The 19,472-nt window shown below is 48.4% G+C and overlaps 1 protein-coding gene across 2 annotated transcripts in view; it reads right to left on the bottom strand.

Moving 5' to 3' along the window:
* Positions 1 to 19,472, bottom strand: part of Rrp47 (Ribosomal RNA processing 47) — a 55,396-nt gene that overhangs the window by 31,767 nt on the left and 4,157 nt on the right. The window contains exons 2-3 of one of the 2 annotated variants that reach the window (XM_077635365.1): positions 14,461 to 14,527; positions 11,227 to 11,315 (exon numbers count right to left, since the gene is read on the bottom strand). In XM_077635365.1, coding sequence (XP_077491491.1) covers positions 11,227 to 11,315; positions 14,461 to 14,527 — 156 coding nt within the window. The remainder of the gene's footprint in view (positions 1 to 11,226; positions 11,316 to 14,460; positions 14,528 to 19,472) is intronic. The other variant, XM_077635366.1, reaches the window with a different exon arrangement.

Below are 19,472 nucleotides of genomic sequence, written 5' to 3' on the forward strand. Positions count from 1 at the left end.
TCCACTCCCCCGTGGCTCTCGAGGGGTGCATAATGACGGGGACACTCAAGCGTCGTTCGACAGGGCCGTCGGCGGTTACCATATATGGTCATGTTTCTCCGCCACAACCAGATATGGTCATGTCTCTCCGCTGCGACCCGACGCCAGGGCGGCGCGGCCAACCGTCTCCAGGAAAAGTCACTGACCGGCTCGCCGTGGCACCGGTGCATGTGCATGAATCGTCACATCCGCTCCTTCTTAAAAGGAATGTTCATTGAACATTAGGAATTCGTCATACACACATGCGCGCACACACACACGCCGCGCTGTTCGGGCCAGTATCCCGCACAAGTCGCTCCTTTCTTCCCCACGAGCACCGAGCCAGAGCGGAGTTTCAGAACAATTCTTCACCGTAGATACCACTCGAGTGCACAATATAAGACCATAATTAACAGTATGTACAACATCTCAAACAAGAGAACGAACAAAAAATGAAACTAAACGAAGCACACTTGTAATGTACAAAACAAGGAAATGTAGTCTTAGCGAGGTGCCTCCCTGTCCACTACTCGGTTACGGAGGTAGTACCTAGCGGCTGGAGTACGTCTGCCAGATTGGAATGCCTCCTCCTCGAGAAGGGCGCCTCCGAGCTGCGACTGCATGAAGTGTTCCAGTTCATCACATGGACTGAAATTTTTGTGCCGGCCGCTCTGACCGCTTTTCTGCAATGCAGGGTTATTTACAATGGCGGGCTCCGTGCGAAGGTTATCCTCCCCCTCCTGTTCCCTTGAGGCAGCCGTTTCAGAAAGAGGCGAGCATGTTGGTGCTTGCTTTAACCGGTTAGCATGGACCACAGCGGTTGAGGCCCCTGCGATCTCCCGAATCCGAAAATTAACCGGCGATAGCTGCTCTACTATGCGGTAAGGTCCTTTCCATTTGGGCGTTAACTTACGGGCAAGCCCTGCCTTGACCTGCACACACTCAAGGTATACCCGGTCTCCCACCCTGAAAGGAACCGCCCTAGCCCTAGTGTCGAACCGCCTTTTTCTTTTGTCGGCTGCTTCCCGTAATGCTTCGGCTGTTGCGTCATGGGCCACTTGCAATCGAGACGTCAGTTCGGCTCGATAATCATCTAGTGACCCGTATGGCACCCGTCTCTGTCCATCAACCACCGCATTCGGTGTGTCTGGGTCGCGAACGTACAAGAGGTAGAAAGGGGAGTCACCGGAGCTCTCGTGCACCGCCGTGTTGTAAGAAAAAACAGCAAACGGTATCCAGAGGTCCCAATCCTGTTGGTCTCGCGAAACATAATGGGATAACAGTTTGCTTGCTGTTTGATTAAGCCTCTCCACAGCACCGTTACAAGCCGGGTGGTAAGGGGTGGTCTGTCTTTTGTCAATTCCCAGAAGGTTATACACATCTTTCATCAACCTCGACACAAAGTTTGGCCCTTGATCCGTTAACAACTGCCGCGGAACGCCGTGCCGCAGAACCACTGTTTCTACAAAGGCACGTGCCACAGTTTCTGCTTTTTGGTCGGGCAGTGCTGTTATCTCAGCATACTTCGTTAGGTGGTCAACGTACACCAGTACATATTTGTTTCCTGTTGTCGTAGTCGGAAGTGGGCCCTAGGATATCCATGCCAACCCTCTCAAAAGGCGTCGAGACTTCCTCGAATTCCTGAATGGGGGCCGGCCTGCGGTTTTTCGGAGTTTTTCTTTCCAGGCAAGAACGGCAGTTAGCGCAGTACTCTTTAACATCTGAACGCATGCCCTGCCAATAGTAGTAGCGCTCCAACCTCCTTTGCGTCTTCATTACTCCAAAATGGCCCGCGTATGGGGCATCGTGAAAAACCCTCAAGACGTGCGGCACCATTGACTTTGGTACCACCACTCTTTCCCACACCTGGCTAGCCTTCCTTCCTGACCGCGTAGGCCGGGTGCGCTTTCGTAGGGTTCCTTCGTTGTCAACAAAGTAACAATTGTCGGGATCCCGGGCGATCCCCCCAGAAATGGCATGAAATGTTTTCTCTAGCCCTTTGTCCTTTCGCTGCTCGGTGCGGAGATCGTTTGTATCTATGGCCGGACAAAACTCATTCACGGTGCGTACCAGGTTAGCTCGACTTAATGCGTCCGCGTTAGTGTGCACCTTGCCTGGCTTGTGTTCTATCTCGAAATCGTATTCCTGAAGTTGCAGATTCCAGCGCGCGAGGCGCGAGCTCGGATCCTTCACGTTTAGAAGCCACTTAAGGGGTTGGCAGTCGGTCACTAGCCTGAATCTGTGGCCGTAGAGGTAGCACCGAAAGTGCCGCACGGCCCAAACCACTGCAAGACACTCCCGCTCAGTGGCACTGTACTGCTACTCGACTGGACTGAATTGCCGGCTCGCGAACGCGATAGGGTGCTCCTTGCCGTCAAAATTCTGAGACAGCACTGCACCCGCTGCAAACTTCGAGGCGTCAGTCGCTACAATGAAAGGCTGGCTGAAGTTTGGATATCCTAGCAAGGGAGCGGTTATTAATTTTTCCTTTAGTTCTTCGAACGCCACCTCTGCCTCCTCTGACGATACGAACTCTATGTTTTTTGCTGTTAGTGCAGTCAGTGGCTTTGCGATTCGGGCGAAATCTCGCACATGCCTTCGGTAGTATCCGACTAAGCCAAGAAACTCGCGAACGCCTCGAACTCCAGTTGGCCTAGGGAAGTCACGGACGCTACTTAACTTTCCCGCTTCAGGTTCTACGCCGTCTGCGGAAACGATATGTCCAAGGTATTTGACCTGCCGCTGTAGAAGTTGGCACTTTGAAGGTTTCAATTTTAAGCCAGCAGCTCGCAATCTGACCAGCACTTCCTCAATGGCCTCCAAGTGTTCGGCAAAGGTGCTGCTGTAAATTATTATATCGTCCATGTAGACGAAGCACCTCTTTCCCAGCAAACCGGCCAAGATTACGTCCGCAGTTCTCTGCCAGACTGCAGGGCTGTTAACAAGTCCCATCGGCATGCGTCTCCACTGAAAGTGGCCAGACGGGGTGTTAAATGCGGTTTTGTCGACATCGTTTGGATCCATTTTGATCTGCCAGAACCCCGATGCGAGGTCGACAACTGTAAAATACTTGGCTGACCCAAGCTGCGCGAGGGTTTCCTGCACCTGTGGCAGCGGGTAGGGATCTATCCTTGTAATGGAATTCAATCGCCGGTAGTCTATTACCAGTCGAAATGAACCATTGGGTTTCTCAACTAGAAGTGCCGGTGCCCCCCACGGCGACTTGGAATGCTCAACAATGCCTTTGTCGATTAGCTCTTGGACCTGCCTATCCATTTCCTCTCTTTTGTGAGTAGGGAATTCTATAGGCCCGTTGGTACACTGGTGGCGAGTCGCCAGTCGTAATGCGGTGTTTAATCACTCCACACTTTCCGAGGTCTAGCTTCGATGCAGCGAACACATCCGAGTAGCGCTGTAGGAGACCCTCAACTCTTCCTCGCTCTTTGCAGTCGATGTGAGAGAGGTCAAACTGCAGGTTCCCTTCTTTTCCTTTCCTTTCATTGACGAGGCCCGTAGTGCAAATCGGGGTACCCTGCTCATCTACCTCAGCCGTGGAGAATGTAGCTATGTTTTTGTTTTTCGGCAGGTGAAGCTCTTGTTGCGAGTAGTTACATAAGCGGACGGGAACCCTTTTCTTTGAGTCAACCGTGACCAAACAGCCCGCCACACTCAGTCCTATTGCGAGCCCCTCTATAGGTTCAACGACTCCTATGTGTCCCTCATCAATCTGAGCTGACATCACTCCCACACAGATTATCTCTGACCGAGGCGGCACCACTGTTTCTCTCGTTGTCCTAACACTAACGCCCGCGTGTGTTAGCGAGCCCTGTTTCGCGCTCTGTTCCCCATAGTCCACTCGTGCAACGTACTCGGACTCTCGATTTGCTAATGGGACCAAAGCCCCGCGACAGGAAAGGCAGTTCTGGCTTAATATGAGATCGATGCCATGCTGCCGTAACAGGTCCTGACCTACGAGGCCCGATATACCATCCGGCAACGACACAGCATCGAAACAAATGTAGCTGGGTTGGCAAAACTTTCGTTCCCGATTGTGAAGCGCAAAAGGTACAGTCCTCCCGTGCCGAGGTCAGCTCCTGTGATGCCCACAAATCTTACTTTCGGAGATTCTTGGGCCTTATGCACCTGCCTGTCTCCCTTCCTTGTCAGCAGATCAAAAAACTTTTGCTTAAGGAGCGTTATCCGGGAGCCAGTGTCAACCAACAGACTGCAAGTGACCCCGTTTACCACGAATTTGGCAATCGGGCAGGATTCTCCAAAAACGCTTACAATAGCACAGCTATTACTGCTCTCCCCCCCAACCGGCTCGGCTGCGGGGGACTCTACGCGTTTTTTGGCACAATATATCTTTGTTGGTCGGCGCGCGCTGCTGCCCATTTGGCGTACCAGATTCGCAGTTTAGCTCGGGACAGTACCTGGCAACGTGTCCGTACCCTCTGCAAGCATAACAGCGAACCTGCCTCCTTTCACGGTTCCGGAAATTGCCCGTTATTTAACTGTAGGCCTTCAGCGAGGAGCGCCTCCAGCCGGTCTAGCCTATCGGTCAACTGAGTAACATTCGCGTCGGCGCTTGCACTTTTTGGCTCTGTTACAAGCCGCACCTTCTCCTCACTGGAGACAAGCAACTCATTACGCTCCTCGTCTACAGCTGCCTCTACCGCTCCTTCAAAAGTAGACGGCGCTTTAGACAGAACAAACCTGCGCACCGGATCCCTCAAGCCAGTGATGAACTGGGACGTCATCTGCTCCAGAAGCAGCTCTCTGGCGTGCTTTTGCTTCGAACTATCAGGCCCCGGTTCTCGCGCTAGGGTTTCGTTCCCAAGGAAGCCAAGGCAGGAGGCAAATGCGCGTGCGTCTTCCCCCGGCTTCTGCCGAGCGTCGAGGAACCGCCTGAGCTTTACGCTAGAAGGTTCCCTGTCAAAATATTTAAACGCTAGCTTTTTAAATTCAGCCAACGTGCCCGCCTTCCTGACTGCCTCATCTCTCCAGGCAAAATCATGTGCTGCCCCTGACATGCGACATTTCGCCATTCCCAGCTGTTGTGCATCCGTTAACCCGCCCATTTTGCACACCTGCTCCAACATGTCAAAAAATTCAACAATAGACGGCCCCTGACCGTCGCCAGTGAATCTCTCCACCATGTTTGCTAATGCAAGTACGCTTGCCCCAAAGGGCTGTGCACTCGAGTGGGCTTCTTCCATATTAGACCAAATATAGTCAGTGCCTCAAGCTCCTCTCGCCGGGGGTGCAGTCCAGCTTTTGCCCAATGATTTAAATGTGGACCCCACTTCTGACACCAATGTGATGAACCAGTTTCTTAAAATGGCCCTGGGTCCACACTGGGCATGAGGAGATTGATGCACAGACTCCAAAATGATTTTGAAGTGATTTAATTAAAGCATCTGGCTCGATGCCGCTTACGGGACAGAAGCTGGGCTCGTCGTCGCCGGGGCTGAGTCAGCGTGGTGTGGCACGGGCTCGATGAATGGCTGGTTGTCTGCAGCGGCCGGGCTGGGAGTTCCTCATGGCTGTGCTGCCCTCGTTCTCGGCTGGTCGTTGGATGAGCTGCCAGGCGTGGAGGCACGTTGGCGAAGGTCGAACGTTAGCGACGGCTAGACCCCGGGCTCAGATCAATGCGCAGCCCCAGTCTTCTGCCTCGCTCCGTCTCCGGCCCTCTCGTCCACTCGCCCCGATCGCTCTCCCCCTTCCTCCCGTCGGCTTCCGCTTTTAAAGCCTTTGCTTCTTTCATCAGCCGTGGCCGCGCCTTTGTCCACTCCCCCGTGGCTCTCGAGGGGTGCATAATGACGGGGACACTCAAGCGTCGTTCGACAGGGCCGTCGACGGTTACCATATATGGTCATGTTTCTCCGCCACAACCAAATATGGTCATGTCTCTCCGCTGCGACCCGACGCCAGGACGGCGCGGCCAACCGTCTCCAGGAAAAGTCACTGACCGGCTCGCCGTGGCACCGGTGCATGTGCACGAATCGTCACAGTTCATCATGACAAGCGCTTAAGATTTCGGAGCGTAACTGGGATGGCACAACAAGCAGAAACGTCTCTTTGTTGCTGTCAAAGTTGCGCTTGTAGAGGACTCCACGCCGCAGAATGAAGGTCTGTAGTCCACGGCGAAACACACGAGGTACATGAGAATTCAAACCCTCCAGATACTTAACGAGTGGCGCCAACTCAGAATCTGCTCGTTGAAGCTGCGCCATACGGGAGATGCTAATGGCACAAAGAACAGGGCAATCTTCGGGGATGTCTTGCGTAGCCGGTTCCACGGGCGTTCGTGATAAACAGTCCGCGTCCTGGTGCTGCCGACCCGATTTATAGACGACCGTAACGTCGTACTCCTGTAAACGGAGGCTCCATCTGGCCAACCGGCCAGAAGGGTCTTGAATGCTGGCCAGCCAGCATAGCGAGTGATGATCGCTGACAACACGAAACGGTCGGCCGTAGATGTAATGTCGAAACTTACTCAGAGCCCAGATGACGGCAAGGCACTCTTTTTCGGTCGTCGAATAGTTCCGTTCCAATCGAGAAAGTGTGCGGCTCGCGTAGGCGATTACTCGCTCTGCGCCGTCCTGCCACTGTATGAGGATCGCTCCAAGGCTGACATTGCTGGCGTCAGTGTGGACATCAGTCTCTGCATTCTCGTCAAAATGAGCTAGTATTGGTGGACTTTGAAGGTGGCAGCGGAGTTCCTCGAAGGCTGCGTCTTGGGCACTTCCCCATACGAAGGGTGTGTCATCTCGAGTCAAGGCAGTCAATGGCTCAACTAGGCGAGAAAAATTTTTAACAAAGCGGCGGTAATACGAGCAGAGGCCCAAAAAACGTCGAGGGCCTTCTTGTCAGTTGGGCGTGGGAAACTGGAGACGGCGGAAGTCTTGTCGGGGTCTGGAAGAACACCTTGTGCGCTGACAACATGTCCTAAGAAACGGAGCTCCTCGAAGGCGAAATGGCATTTCTCTGGCAGACTGAAGAGCTTGAAGGACAATGCGCAATCGCTGCAAGTGTTGTTCGAAGCTAGACGAAAAGATAACCACGTCGTCCAGGTACACAAGGCACGTCTGCCACTTCAAAACAGCTAAAACAGTGTCCATCATGCGTTGAAATGTGGCCGGAGCGGAGCAAAGTCCAAACGGGAGCACCTTAAATTCGTACAGACCGTCGGGTGTCACGAAAGCCGTTTTCTCGCGGTCTCGCTCGTCCACCTCGATCTGCCAATATCCGCTTTTCAGATCTAAGGAAGAGAAGAACCTAGCATAGCGACCGTATGTCCCAGGCCTCTGACGGGCCGACAGATGAGCTTCAATTTCGAATGGTCGTTCGCCATTCCGGGGGCAAGGGTTGTCGGGCGCGAAACCACGCAGACCCACTCGGCGGCACGGGCAGGCCCTGCAAGATGTCCCACCTCACCACAGTGGTAGCAAAGGGGCCGCCGGTCCGGTGCACGCCACACTTCACACTTCCGTGGCCGCTGATAAGCTGGTCGAGCAGGCACACGGGAAAGACCAGACTGGTGCGCTGCGTGAGTCGCGGTATTCACGTCGTAGCCTGGCGTTGGGGTACGGCAGAGGACAGATGCATAGGTTGGTCTGACCTCAGTCTGTCTTGGGATCTCAGGCAGTTGTTGCTGCTGTGCTGCTAGGCGCACCTCGTCCCGGACGACTTCAGACAGCGATGTAACAGACGGCGCGCTGGGAGGCAGCTGGAGGGCTTGCAATTCCTCCCTGACGATCGACCCGATTAGGTCCCGTAAAACGGCTGCATCACTCCTTAGCGGCATCGAAGAAACGGCGGGCCCAAGCGTGCTTACATCTCGATTGTATTGCCGGGCTCGTTGCAGGAGCGTCGTCTCCATGGTAGTCGCTTCCGTGAGGAATTCAGCAACAGTACGCGGTGGACTGCGCACAAGACCGGCGAAATGTTCCTGCTTGACCCCACGCATAAGGTGGCGAAGCTTCGTCTCCTCCGCCATGGATGGGTCAGCACGCTTGAAGAGGCACGTCATGTCCTCTACATACATGCGAACGCTTTCGTTAGTCCGCTGGTTACGGGAGCGAAGCGCAGCTTCAGCTTTCTCCCGGCGGTCTGCGTTGGGGAATGTAGCTATGAGACTTTGGCGAAATGTCTCCCAGGTGGACAGGTTGCTCTCGTGGTTCTCGTACCATGTCTTAGCGGAGTCCTCGAGCGCAAAGTACACATTATGAGCTTACGGTCATCGCTCCAACCGTTGTAGCGGGCGACCCGCTCGAAGGTGTCCAGCCAGTCTTCCGCATCTTCGTACACGTCGCCGTGAAAAGATGGCAGTGTTCGTGGCGTGTGGTAGAGGATGGGCGCCGGGAACCTACTGTCTGTGGCCATTTCCCGTGGGACCGTCGGTCGAGGCTGCGTCTTCCTCGTCGGGTTGTCAAGAGGCCCGAACTCAGGTGTCTCACCGCGGAGGCGGCGGCTTGGGCGCTGATGGACCGATGCGTAGGCGTACACAGGTCGGGAAGCGTACCCAGCACTGCTCCACCAGATGTGTAACAGTTGTTACACTGAAAAGGAACTGCAGCGGCTGAGCGAGGGCACCAGAGAAACGCACCTACACTTCAGCGTCGTCTACTTCTAGAGGCTGCGATCCCTTTCTTCTTCTACTTACAATCCTCGTGTCAATATTTCCGCGCGTTCCGCGCCTTTTCATTAAAGTTGTTAGTCAGCAGTGTGTTCCGTGTTCCACGTGTCTCTCTTCGTTTGTGTCCCAAAGTTCATGCTGGCCCAAATCATGTTTTCAATGCTACATGCTGCGAAAGAGAGAAGCGGCAGGCTACAACCTTGGGCAAATCGGCAACGCCGACCATACGGCTGTGTATTTCGATATGCCAGTTGCGTACACCATGAATGAAAAGGGTGCCAAGGAGGTGAAGGTGCGCTCTGCGGGCTACGAGAAGCAGCATGCAACTGTGATGCTGTACTGCACAGCTGATGGACACAAACTCCTTCCTTATATGATATTTAAAAGGAAGACACTGCCTGCTCGAGAAACTTTCCCAAGAAATGTCATTGTGCGGGCAAATGAGAACGGGTGGATGACGGGTGCGATGGTGGAAGAGTGGATTAAGATTGTGTGGCGACGGCGTCCAGGAGCCCTTTTGACAAAGAACTCGCTCACTGACGTCTACTCTTACCGTGGGCACTTGACCGACAACGTGACGGCTGCGCTCGCCCAAGCGAACGCGGACCTCGCTGTCATACCGGGCGGCATGACGGGCAAGTTGCAGCCACCTGATGTCTGCATCAACAAAGCTTTTAAAAATCGTCTGCGGAAATATTACACGGACTGGTTGACTGACGAAGACCACATGCTAACGGCAACGAGCCGCATCAAACGTGCATCACTATCGCAGCTGGCGGACTGGGTAGCTGCAGCGTGGGACGACATCCCAGGTACTTTGATCGTGCGCGCCTTTAAAAAGTGCAGCATATCTAATGCGCTTGATGGTAACGAAGATAGTGCACTGTTGGAAGGTGACTGTGGCAAGGAACACAGCGAAGACTCTAGCAGTGACGATGGCAGTGAATGAGCTCTGCACGTACAGATTCAATAAATGCTCTTTGCATTTTGTGAACGCTGTCCTCGCTTTTTTGTTCGGCCTACATTCGAGGTAATATATATTTTTCTTTGTTGGCTTCGGACTTTAGGGGGTAAGCTTAGAATCGGTGTCGGTCTACATTTGAGTAAATACGGTATGCAAGTTATGTTGCATCAAAAAGACTTATCAACGACAGAGTCCCTCCGGTGCCCCATTTTTGATAAATATCTCCGGTTCCACTACATGCAGTAGTTATATTTGCCCTACAGTGAGATGTGACCAAACTGCCGTGAGGCAGTTAAAGCTGACTGACTGCTAGCTTTTTACTTGAAAAGAAATGAACAGTGCAAGCCACCTTCCTCTCATTAAATGCTCTGAAGTTTGTAAATTCAGTTTTTTTTTGGCATAACCTGGTTGTAACAACTATCAGTTATAACAATGACATTTCCCTGGAACTCCAATATTGTTATAAGCAGGTTTGGCTGTATGTGGGCAAACAGAATGAATTTCCAACAACCAACCACCTTAGACAGCACGACAAAAATATAGAAAATAATGAAGATAAATACATGAATTTGGTCCAGTACATTAGCATGCGTAAGTGCAAGCCCCGATAAGACAGAGCGAGGATTCTACATGCAAGAAAGAACCAAAACGCGAGGACTTTGTTAGAAGTTCACTAGAAAAAAACACGTCAGTGCATAAGCAATTCATCAACGAACTTGTATGCAGATGAATTTGATTTTCTACAAAGACATGATAAGGCGATACAATGATAAATTTCGGCAAAGCCTAAGCAACAAATGTCGCAAATCTGGGTAAGCCTGGGTATTATATAAATACATGTGCCCCCATGTCTCAAGTACACTTTCCTTACCATTTCATCCTTTTCTTTATTTATCATTTTCTTTCCCGTAGCTCGTTACATTGTCCACAATTTAACCTGAACCCTTCCTTGGCCTCCAAGTTTCTGTCCCATAGGTGAGTACTGGTAAGATACAGCTGTTGTATACTTTCCTCTTGAGGGATATTGGTAAACTGCCATTCATGGTCTGAGAGAATCTGCCAGGTGGGCTCCACCCCATTCTTATTCTTCTAGTTATTTCAATCTGGTGATCCGGATCTGCAGTCACTACCTGGCCTAAGTAAAAGTATTCCCTAACCACTTCCAGAGCCTCGCTATCTATAGTAAACATCACACTCAATCAACTTTGTGGCTGCTGAACCATGCCCCCTGAACCCAACACAATTTATTTAGGCCACTGCCATTGAGCACCTTTTAACCACTACATCTGTCAAGCTTGAACACTCATGTCACACAGGATATCAGGGGTGATCCGAGCAATGGAGGCCCTGCTCAGTAAGCATGACTGCATGATTAAAGAGGAAAGTTGGGCTAGCTAGTGCAGGATTAAATATAGCTGCGACATGAAAACACAACAAGACTATGAAAAAGCACCTTACAAGACATGGCACCAGAGCAGAACCAAAGATCAAGGTTGGGCTAGATGGGAGCTGGTGGTGTGTACCGGGGGGAATATTTTTCCTTGATCTCTGTGTTTCCACACTGATAACCATGTAAAAGCTATTCAACAGTCAACACACTCACCAGTTCTCGCCGCACCGCATGCTGCTTGGGGTCCTCTCCCACCGTGCACAGGTACACTGCAACGATGACACCACGCTCATCAGCCACCTCTGCACAACACAGCAATGGCCAGAGCATGCAACTGCCACGGTAAAATGTTGGGGGCCTTCTTAGCCACATCCTTAAAGAGAAAATACGACAGTATTTAGGTTGCCTGTTATGGTGTTTGCAATGAATTTCTAATGTTGTTCTTGAGATTTTCCTGCCAGAACTCTGTTGGAACCGATTCCATTGTCCTCATATGGTATGCATGGCTCGTCACCTTCTGGAATGTCCAAGTACCTTCCATTCGATTATCATATCGGATTGCACCAATCTGACCCATTAATCCACCTTTATTTATTTTTTGAAGTATTTATTTCTTGAAGAGAGCCTACTTACGAAAGTTTGGAGGGGTCCTCACATTTTCAAATTTGCCAGTTTCCTATGATTGGTCCACTGGTGATCACGCGGTGTTGACGTTACAACCCCCTTGACCAATCAAGGAATTTCGTGAAACAGAAGCTGGAAATTTTGTGTAAGATGATAACCTAAATGCTAGAGCATAAATAATGATAACATTTGCCCCGAACCGGTTCAATGGCAGCGTCCCGCAAAGTTCTATGCAGCTTAGCAATGGCACCAAGTGAACACGCCAAGGTGCTCATCCTGACCCCCTCCTTCACTGCCCCGTGGGTAGCAGGAACGACATAAGATAAGGTGCTTCCATTAAATTGTGGACTAATAAAATTGCCGCCACACCACAGTGGACAGGAAATGGGCCACACATCGAAGGAGCGGAGAAGTTTCTGTGAATCTCTGATGCCAATAGTTGGGAGGTCGACCTGAAAGCCGTACCATTCCTTGTTGCCGAAAAAGTAATCATACACTTGCCAACATTGAGCAAAAGAAAAACATGACCTTTCGGGGCCCATACGGGTCCGCTGATCACAGAAAATGCTTGATGGAACAGCAAGGGCTAATGTACAGCTGAAATTGCGCAGTCAGCAACTGTAGAATTCTGAAAGGTTTACACATATCCTATTAAGAGCATGATTCGAGTTATGCATATGATATGATTTTAAGAGAAGGCGCGATGATTTTTCTCTGTGGATATAATAGATGCTCTGTCCCAATCAATGGTGCATCCTGATTTACTGTGCTCTGCCAAAGCACTAGATGAAGAGCAGTGGTTCCTGACGATTTTTATGCTCTTTCAACTTTTGTCTGAAGTTCCCAGTTTCACCTATGTAGGCTGAGTCAAAGTTTTCACGCGGTATCCTGCACATCATGTCAGGGTACATTGAACAGTCCAGGCATTCTAGAGTAACATACCGGCAAACCATTGATTACCTGACCGTGTCTAGTTATGTGCCCGAATTAAGTTTTGGTTGGAGAAATGTGCCACAATTTACCGGAAGAACAAGAGTCATGCCTAAATTTCTGAACACTTCAAGGGGAACCTCAGTGACCCCCCTTCCCTCCCCCTCCCTCCCTTCCCCCCCCCCCCTCCTCCCCCCCCCCAAAGTACTGACAAGGGATCTGAGACTGCCCGCGCTTTTACTGCGCACACGCGAACTCTTGCTATTTCACCGGTTCGCATCATGCTAACACATCAACTGAGTGAACTGTCAACATTTGCGCGATATTATTGAAAAATTGGGAGGCTGTACTTATCGCCTGCAAAGCAGATCAACCTTGTTGTTCCAGTAATATTTTGTTAACTTTCGTTTCATTCACTTGCTGAGCAATATTACAGTTCATTACTTTTCCCCGCTTCACTGGCATTTTGTTTAAAATGTAAATAAGACTGATGCTTTTTGTATAAAGCGTAATGAAAGCACATTTTTTTGCAAAAATTTTATTAACATCCATTTACATTAACAAAGCTTTCGTCACATCTGCCTGTTGAGACTATTCAGAAGCGCTACATTTGTCCACGATCTCAAGAGTACTATAAAATAGTGTTTCGCGAATAGCATCACATATATTAGAAGCGCCGATGCTTCGTTTCATTGTGAGCTGTTCTACATCAGATTCCGTTGAGTACACTGGCAGAGCATAGGGACCGCTTGTTTAAGGTCTGTGTCATAAAACCCGGCAAACCACCACCTTTAAAAATGATCTCTCCCCTTTGTATAAAACAGACCGCCAGCCGCTTTACCTCTCTCCCTCTTTATTTCCCTCTCCATCTGCGCTCGATTCCCTAGAGACGCCTCTTTGATACAGCCACACTTTAAGCACTGGTCCTGGGCAAACAGAGACTGCCCTGATGTTTTCCAGGCAACAAAACACGCGGCAAGAAAAGCAAAGAAAAATTACAGTGAAACTAGCTCTCAATTAGGCCTCATTTTATATTTTTACAAGGAACACCTCTGTACGAAGTTTATGGTCGAAAACGCGCCACAACAGATTTTTTTCCTAATTTCGACATTTTTTTTTCTGAAACATAGTTTACACCATAATTTTACACAGAGCCACCAAAAAGTATGGTGTTGCTCATGAATGTCACAGATTTTCAAAAATAGCAAAAACAATACTTCTTGGGGTAAAATAATGAATTAAAACAACACAAAAACTTGCTGCTGAAGATTCCATGCCATTGGATAAAAGCAAAAGTGCATATGCATTATCTCTAAACACTTTTTCGAGTGCAAAAATTGATTATTTGATTTTTTTGCTAATTTTTTAGTGAGACCATCTTTTGATCTTATCTGAGAAATTCAAAGGGCTGTCACATGAGCAGGAATATTTTTTTCACAAATTTACTGAAAGTAATTAGTTTAGACGATTGAATAAACAGCCACAAATTTTATGGAAAAGATCGGAGGCAGTTAAGTGCAAAATCTGGTTCGTTTGGCATGGAATGACCCAAAGTAGAGGGTCGAGGTGTAACGATTCCTGTGTCAGATTTTCAGAGTTCCAGAGCATGGCATAAAGTTATGGTGAGATTCCAAATTTTCTATTTACCAGTGACTGAAAAAAGATAAATCGAGAAATTTTGCAGCTGATATTGAGGGGCTATATTTGATTGGCCAACATCAGAGCAGACGAAGAGCTAGTATTTCAGAATTTATTGTATACAAAACGCATTGTACGTCTCTGTACCTTTTGCAGTTCTAAAATGTCTTACGCAAGCTAACACACAGTCATGAGGTCTGCACGTGGCAACAAGAGGAAAGCGTGCTCGGAAATATGCTGGCCATATGTACTCACTCCAGAAGAGTGAATTCAGGCTGTACAGCAGTGTCAGGTCCAGCCGTGCCTTGTCCAGGGGAGTAAGCTAGGGAGGAGAAAAAAATGTTGCCTCACCAATGGGATACCTCATGGCATTTGAGATCTACAAGAGAAATATCAGGGCAAAGCATAAAAGAACATGAAGAAGGAAGAACACTTAGAGTAAACCAGACATTTTAATATGACATCTTGTTGTCTCTCCAGTTACTCCTGCAGTTCAACAAAAAATCACTTGGCTCACCTAACAGGCTAGTAGCAAAGATGTACCCACCAGCAGATTCACTAAATCGCTTGTCACTAATCCCAAGAGTCCTAGATTTTCTTGATGGAATAACCTGGTTTTGCCTAAGGTCACCTCTAATTGAGAAGAGCCATTGAACCATGCGACTGTCTTCATTCGTTTAAGAGCTCATTAAAAGCCCACTAGTTAGCTTTGAATTACCTATAATATTTCTCCGTACCAGCTTACTGTACTGTGCTGTTCCCGTGCTAGATTTTCAACAGCTTCTAATTATCTTTCAGTACTTTTGAACTGTCCTGCTACTGTTTGCATTAAGACTAATACCGCTAACTGTTATTCACTGTATTTTCTCCCAACTCATTTGTAATTTGTGTCGTCTTAACTTGCTTTTGACGGGAGTGCTTTCTGAGTGTTTGTCTGAGACTCTCGTAACTAATATTTTTCACACTTTTGTATCAAATGAATCTATCAATAAACCTCGAACACTCGGCAGCTAATTGCGACTTGCACGAGCATTGACTTGAAAAAAATCCACGCAATAGCACATTGCAGACGCACAAGAAAATTCATCGTGGCCTCCAGGTACACAAGTTACTTTCTAGGACAAGGAATCGACACGCATTTTCCACATCAAGTGTCTATGATTTATACCCCTGTCACACGGGCACTTGTAAGGACTTAGAAATTAAGGTCCTTTGCCCCAAAGGAGCGTGACGCGCATCTACACGGCAAAGCGTCGAGACCTTTGCGATAAAGTTCCATAGCAATAAAGGCGGCCGTCAGCGGCCTTAAAGTTGCTTAAAGGAGCAACCCAGACGGCAGTGCCAGCTAGCGAGCTAAAAGAATAAAAAATTGACGCCATTTTTAGTTTTGAAGCCATAAAAAAATATCTAATTTATCTTATTCAATGGTTAATTTTGCGTTACAGTGCACTTAACCGTAGAGGAGGCTATGACTAAAGACATCCACACTGCTAAGAAAGGACTTGAACGCTTTTCAGCAGCCGCATCGACACACACGTGCTTGCGCATCTCGCTTTGCTGTTTTTTCTTCGTTTGCTCTTTGTTGTGTGCATGTTTTGAGTTCGCTTGTGTGCACAAAGACACAAGCAACAAAGCACGCTTCTCGAACACAACGAAGAGCCGAACAGAAAAGTGCGCCTACCGTGGTCGGACCGAGAACAATGGAAAAAAAAAAAGAAACTTTGTTTCAAAATATCCGTTTCTCACCGTCAGAACGCTCGTTTATTATCGTGATAGCTACTTTTTCCAACATAAACGAATGCACTCTTAGCTGAAGTGCTACCGTCTGCTTTAATTTCATAATGTTACTAGTGCCGCTTCACACACAGCGGTGACTTTTAGCATTCACGGAGGCCGCGTTCTAGCTCCTTTGGATTTGCCGTGTAGCAGCGTCGCTGCTCCTTTTCGGTTTTCCTCCTTTAGTGCAATAGGTTAACTTTACGGCAAAGGCCGAGAAGAAGTCCCGTGTGACAGGGGTATTACACTTAAACCATTAATGACACAAGCTAGCTGAGTAACATACCACCTAACAACACAGCAGTCCTGAGGGATGCACTAGTATGCATATGCCCAGAGATGAAAATCAACAAAACCACTCTCTGCTTTTGTACACCGCTGTAATATTTAAAAATATGCTCATTTAGACCACCTTACCTAGACATAGGTTTAGCAACCGATGTGATGTGGAAAAAAAAAGCACCTTATTGAAGGGACACTGTGGACAAATTGAAAAGCACCTGTATTGATTGATTACCACATCAGAACGACAGAGCCGCTCTAATTGAAAATTAAGCTTTTGTAAGCTAAAAAAAAAAGCAAACAAACACATTGTGCGCAACACTACCACCGGCCATTTTTGCACCAAAAGTGCGAAGACACCATGACTCTTTCTCTTGGATCTCTGAGGTTAGGCTACGCTGCCATTTGGTTCCCAATGATAATTACGGAGCCCTTTTCATTGCCGACAACACAAGTTTGACTCAAGTAGCAGGAAAATCAAATGACTTGTTAGTGTGTAAGCACTAATTAAATGGGTACTAACCCCGAGCAAAATTTTCCATTGTCTGTTCCCTTATTTGTTTGCAGCTGGTGTAGCACGAGCGCTCCATCCCGCAGCACTGCCCGCCTATTGTCGTCTTCTACGTAGCACAAATTCATGCTTTTGTACTGTTTCAAATGTAGCAAACATTCTGTACTTTTTAAAACACAATTTGCTCAGCAACAAATCCATGTTTTGAGGCCAACGAAATATCTAACTAGCAAGGAAGTGATAAAAGACCGATTCCAACTACTGTGATTACCCCAGCCAAAGATCACCAAAAAGCGAGATTCGATCTGCTCAGCATGCCCAGCAACGGACTTTTTCGCCGCTTCTACCGTTGACCCAAGCGATGTCAAATAAATCACTGTTACACTAACAATAAAATTTGCACGAAGTTACACTCAAGTGTTTCTTTGAAACTTTCTCTCGGTTGTCACTCCATGTGGATAAATGGGCAGCCACAGGTTGCTCTGGAAGCTGTGTCCTCCACAAACCCTGGGCTGAATTACCTAAAACATGGTCAGGGCAGCTGTCTTTCATTCTCAAATTCAAACAATGAGATGAGGAAGGGACCCTTGAGCCAGGCAGTGTGCTAAGCTCACAATGGCGCTTAGCAACATATACGCCAAGTTGCAACGCATGCACAGCTCGACTATTAGGTGCACATGTCCACTGTGAAACAAACAAACAAAACCAGACAATGCCAGAAAAACTGGAGAGCATGATGCAATATCATTAACGGGTGGAATTGTAGAATTGGTGGAATTCCAAACATGTGGAACTAGTCATTCTCTACTCAACATTCATAGATCATGTAAGTCCGCATATCACACTCCTGGCATTAACATTCATAGATCACGGGCAGTCCTCATACCACACTCCGGGCACATTGGCGCAGTGGTTAAGCGATGCGCCACTGCCCCAGCAGACGGCAAACAAAGCCGCCGGTGAGGCTTGTGAGACTCAAGTTGCTCTCCTTCAAGCAACCTCTCGCAACCAATCGTTATTTAACTGCCACTTGCCACAGTGGGACTTTGCTCACAGTCCGGTGGGCATGTGGCCACCTGTCACTGTGGGAAGGTTGTGATGACATTGCAAGGTTACACGGCAGGAGGGCCACCTGCTTCTCAGGGGATTTTTGGTGGAATTTTTAACAGGACCCTTCACAGCGTTAGAAAAGCACCAGACAAAGCAACTATCTATCCATAGATAAGACTCCAATCAAGAAGAGTGCCAGGCAGGGAGACGTGATCTCTCCAGAACTATTCACTGCAAGTTTACAGAGATGTTCACAGAACTGGTTTGAGAAGTCTTGGGGATAAAAGATAATGAAGAATACCTTAGCAATGCACAATTTGCTGATGACACTGCCTTGTTAACTAACTTGGCGCACGAAATGAACAGCATGATTTGTGACCTAGGCAAGCAAAGCAGAAAGATGGGTCTAAAAACGAATATGAAAAGAATTTGCAGGTACTTACGCTGCATCTTTCAGTGTATGATGCAATAGCATAAATGGGACCTGGCAATGGCTCCTCTCGCCCACACAGACAAGGACAAGTTTCCATATTATGCGAAAGACCACACGACATACATATGAAGTCCCACTTTAACCAAGCTGCATGAACGTCCCTGCGAGGACTATGGGGACCATGTCTGCCTCTCAACACAAGGGCCAGGTGATTGATTAGCAACTAGTCACACCAACTTTCTTTTCAGCACATTTTATTTACTTGTCTACTCAGATAACCTAATGATGTTTGAGTCATGTTGAAAGCTTCTAATCACCAGTTTCCTAACGTTTTAATAAGCTTTCAAACCAGCACCTTTGTGTGTGATGCCATCTTTGCAACCAATTCTGGATTTTTTCACATACAACACCGATGCCAGATTTTCTGCAGAACAGAACCTGTACTCTGAAGCATGATACATACATGAAAACATCTTCCCATACATGTTTCCTGCCGCAGCTGCCATAGTTGAAGCCCGTCTAACCAACTAACCCAGATGTTTATGCTTTTCAATGGCCAGATCCAAGCCATGAGAATGAAATACCGTATAAACGCGTGTAAGGGCCGCACCCGTGTAAGGGCCGCACCCGTGTAAGGGCCGCACCTGTGTAAGGGCCGCACCCCGTATTCCCAAAGGAAATATTTGAAAAAAAAAAAATCCGTGTAAGGGCCGCACCCAAACTTTTCAGGAAACACGCAAGAATAGCCTTCGAAATACATGCGCACAGGAGCTTCGAGGTGCCGCCCATGGATGGCGCCCGAGGCCGCGGGTCATCATCATCATCTTTTCTTCTGCCGCGAGCTTCTGCTACTGTACTTCCGCTATCCGTTTCGGCATCGGTATCGCCAGGTCTAACTTTGTTCCCTGAAATGTAACACCAGGGTTGAGGCGCCTTTTTAGGAAGTGCAAAGGTGATAACCCAATGCTGTAGCTGATGTATTGGACTTTAATGCATTTAAAAGGCAAAAATACGCAAAAATTAATACGCAAAAATTTTGCAGTCTGCTTTGAGTTCAAAGCAATGGAAGTTGATTGTACTCCATGTCTCAAATGCGAGTCAGCAGACGGGAATGTGGTAACAACCCATATCTCCCCAATTAACACTGTCTTGTGCCAGTCGCGGCCACCTTATCTATGAAAACTTCACCTCATCCGGCCAACTCCCTGCCACACC

Source organism: Amblyomma americanum, chromosome 8 (assembly GCF_052857255.1).
Source record: "Amblyomma americanum isolate KBUSLIRL-KWMA chromosome 8, ASM5285725v1, whole genome shotgun sequence".
In the NCBI taxonomy this organism is placed as follows: domain Eukaryota; kingdom Metazoa; phylum Arthropoda; class Arachnida; order Ixodida; family Ixodidae; genus Amblyomma; species Amblyomma americanum.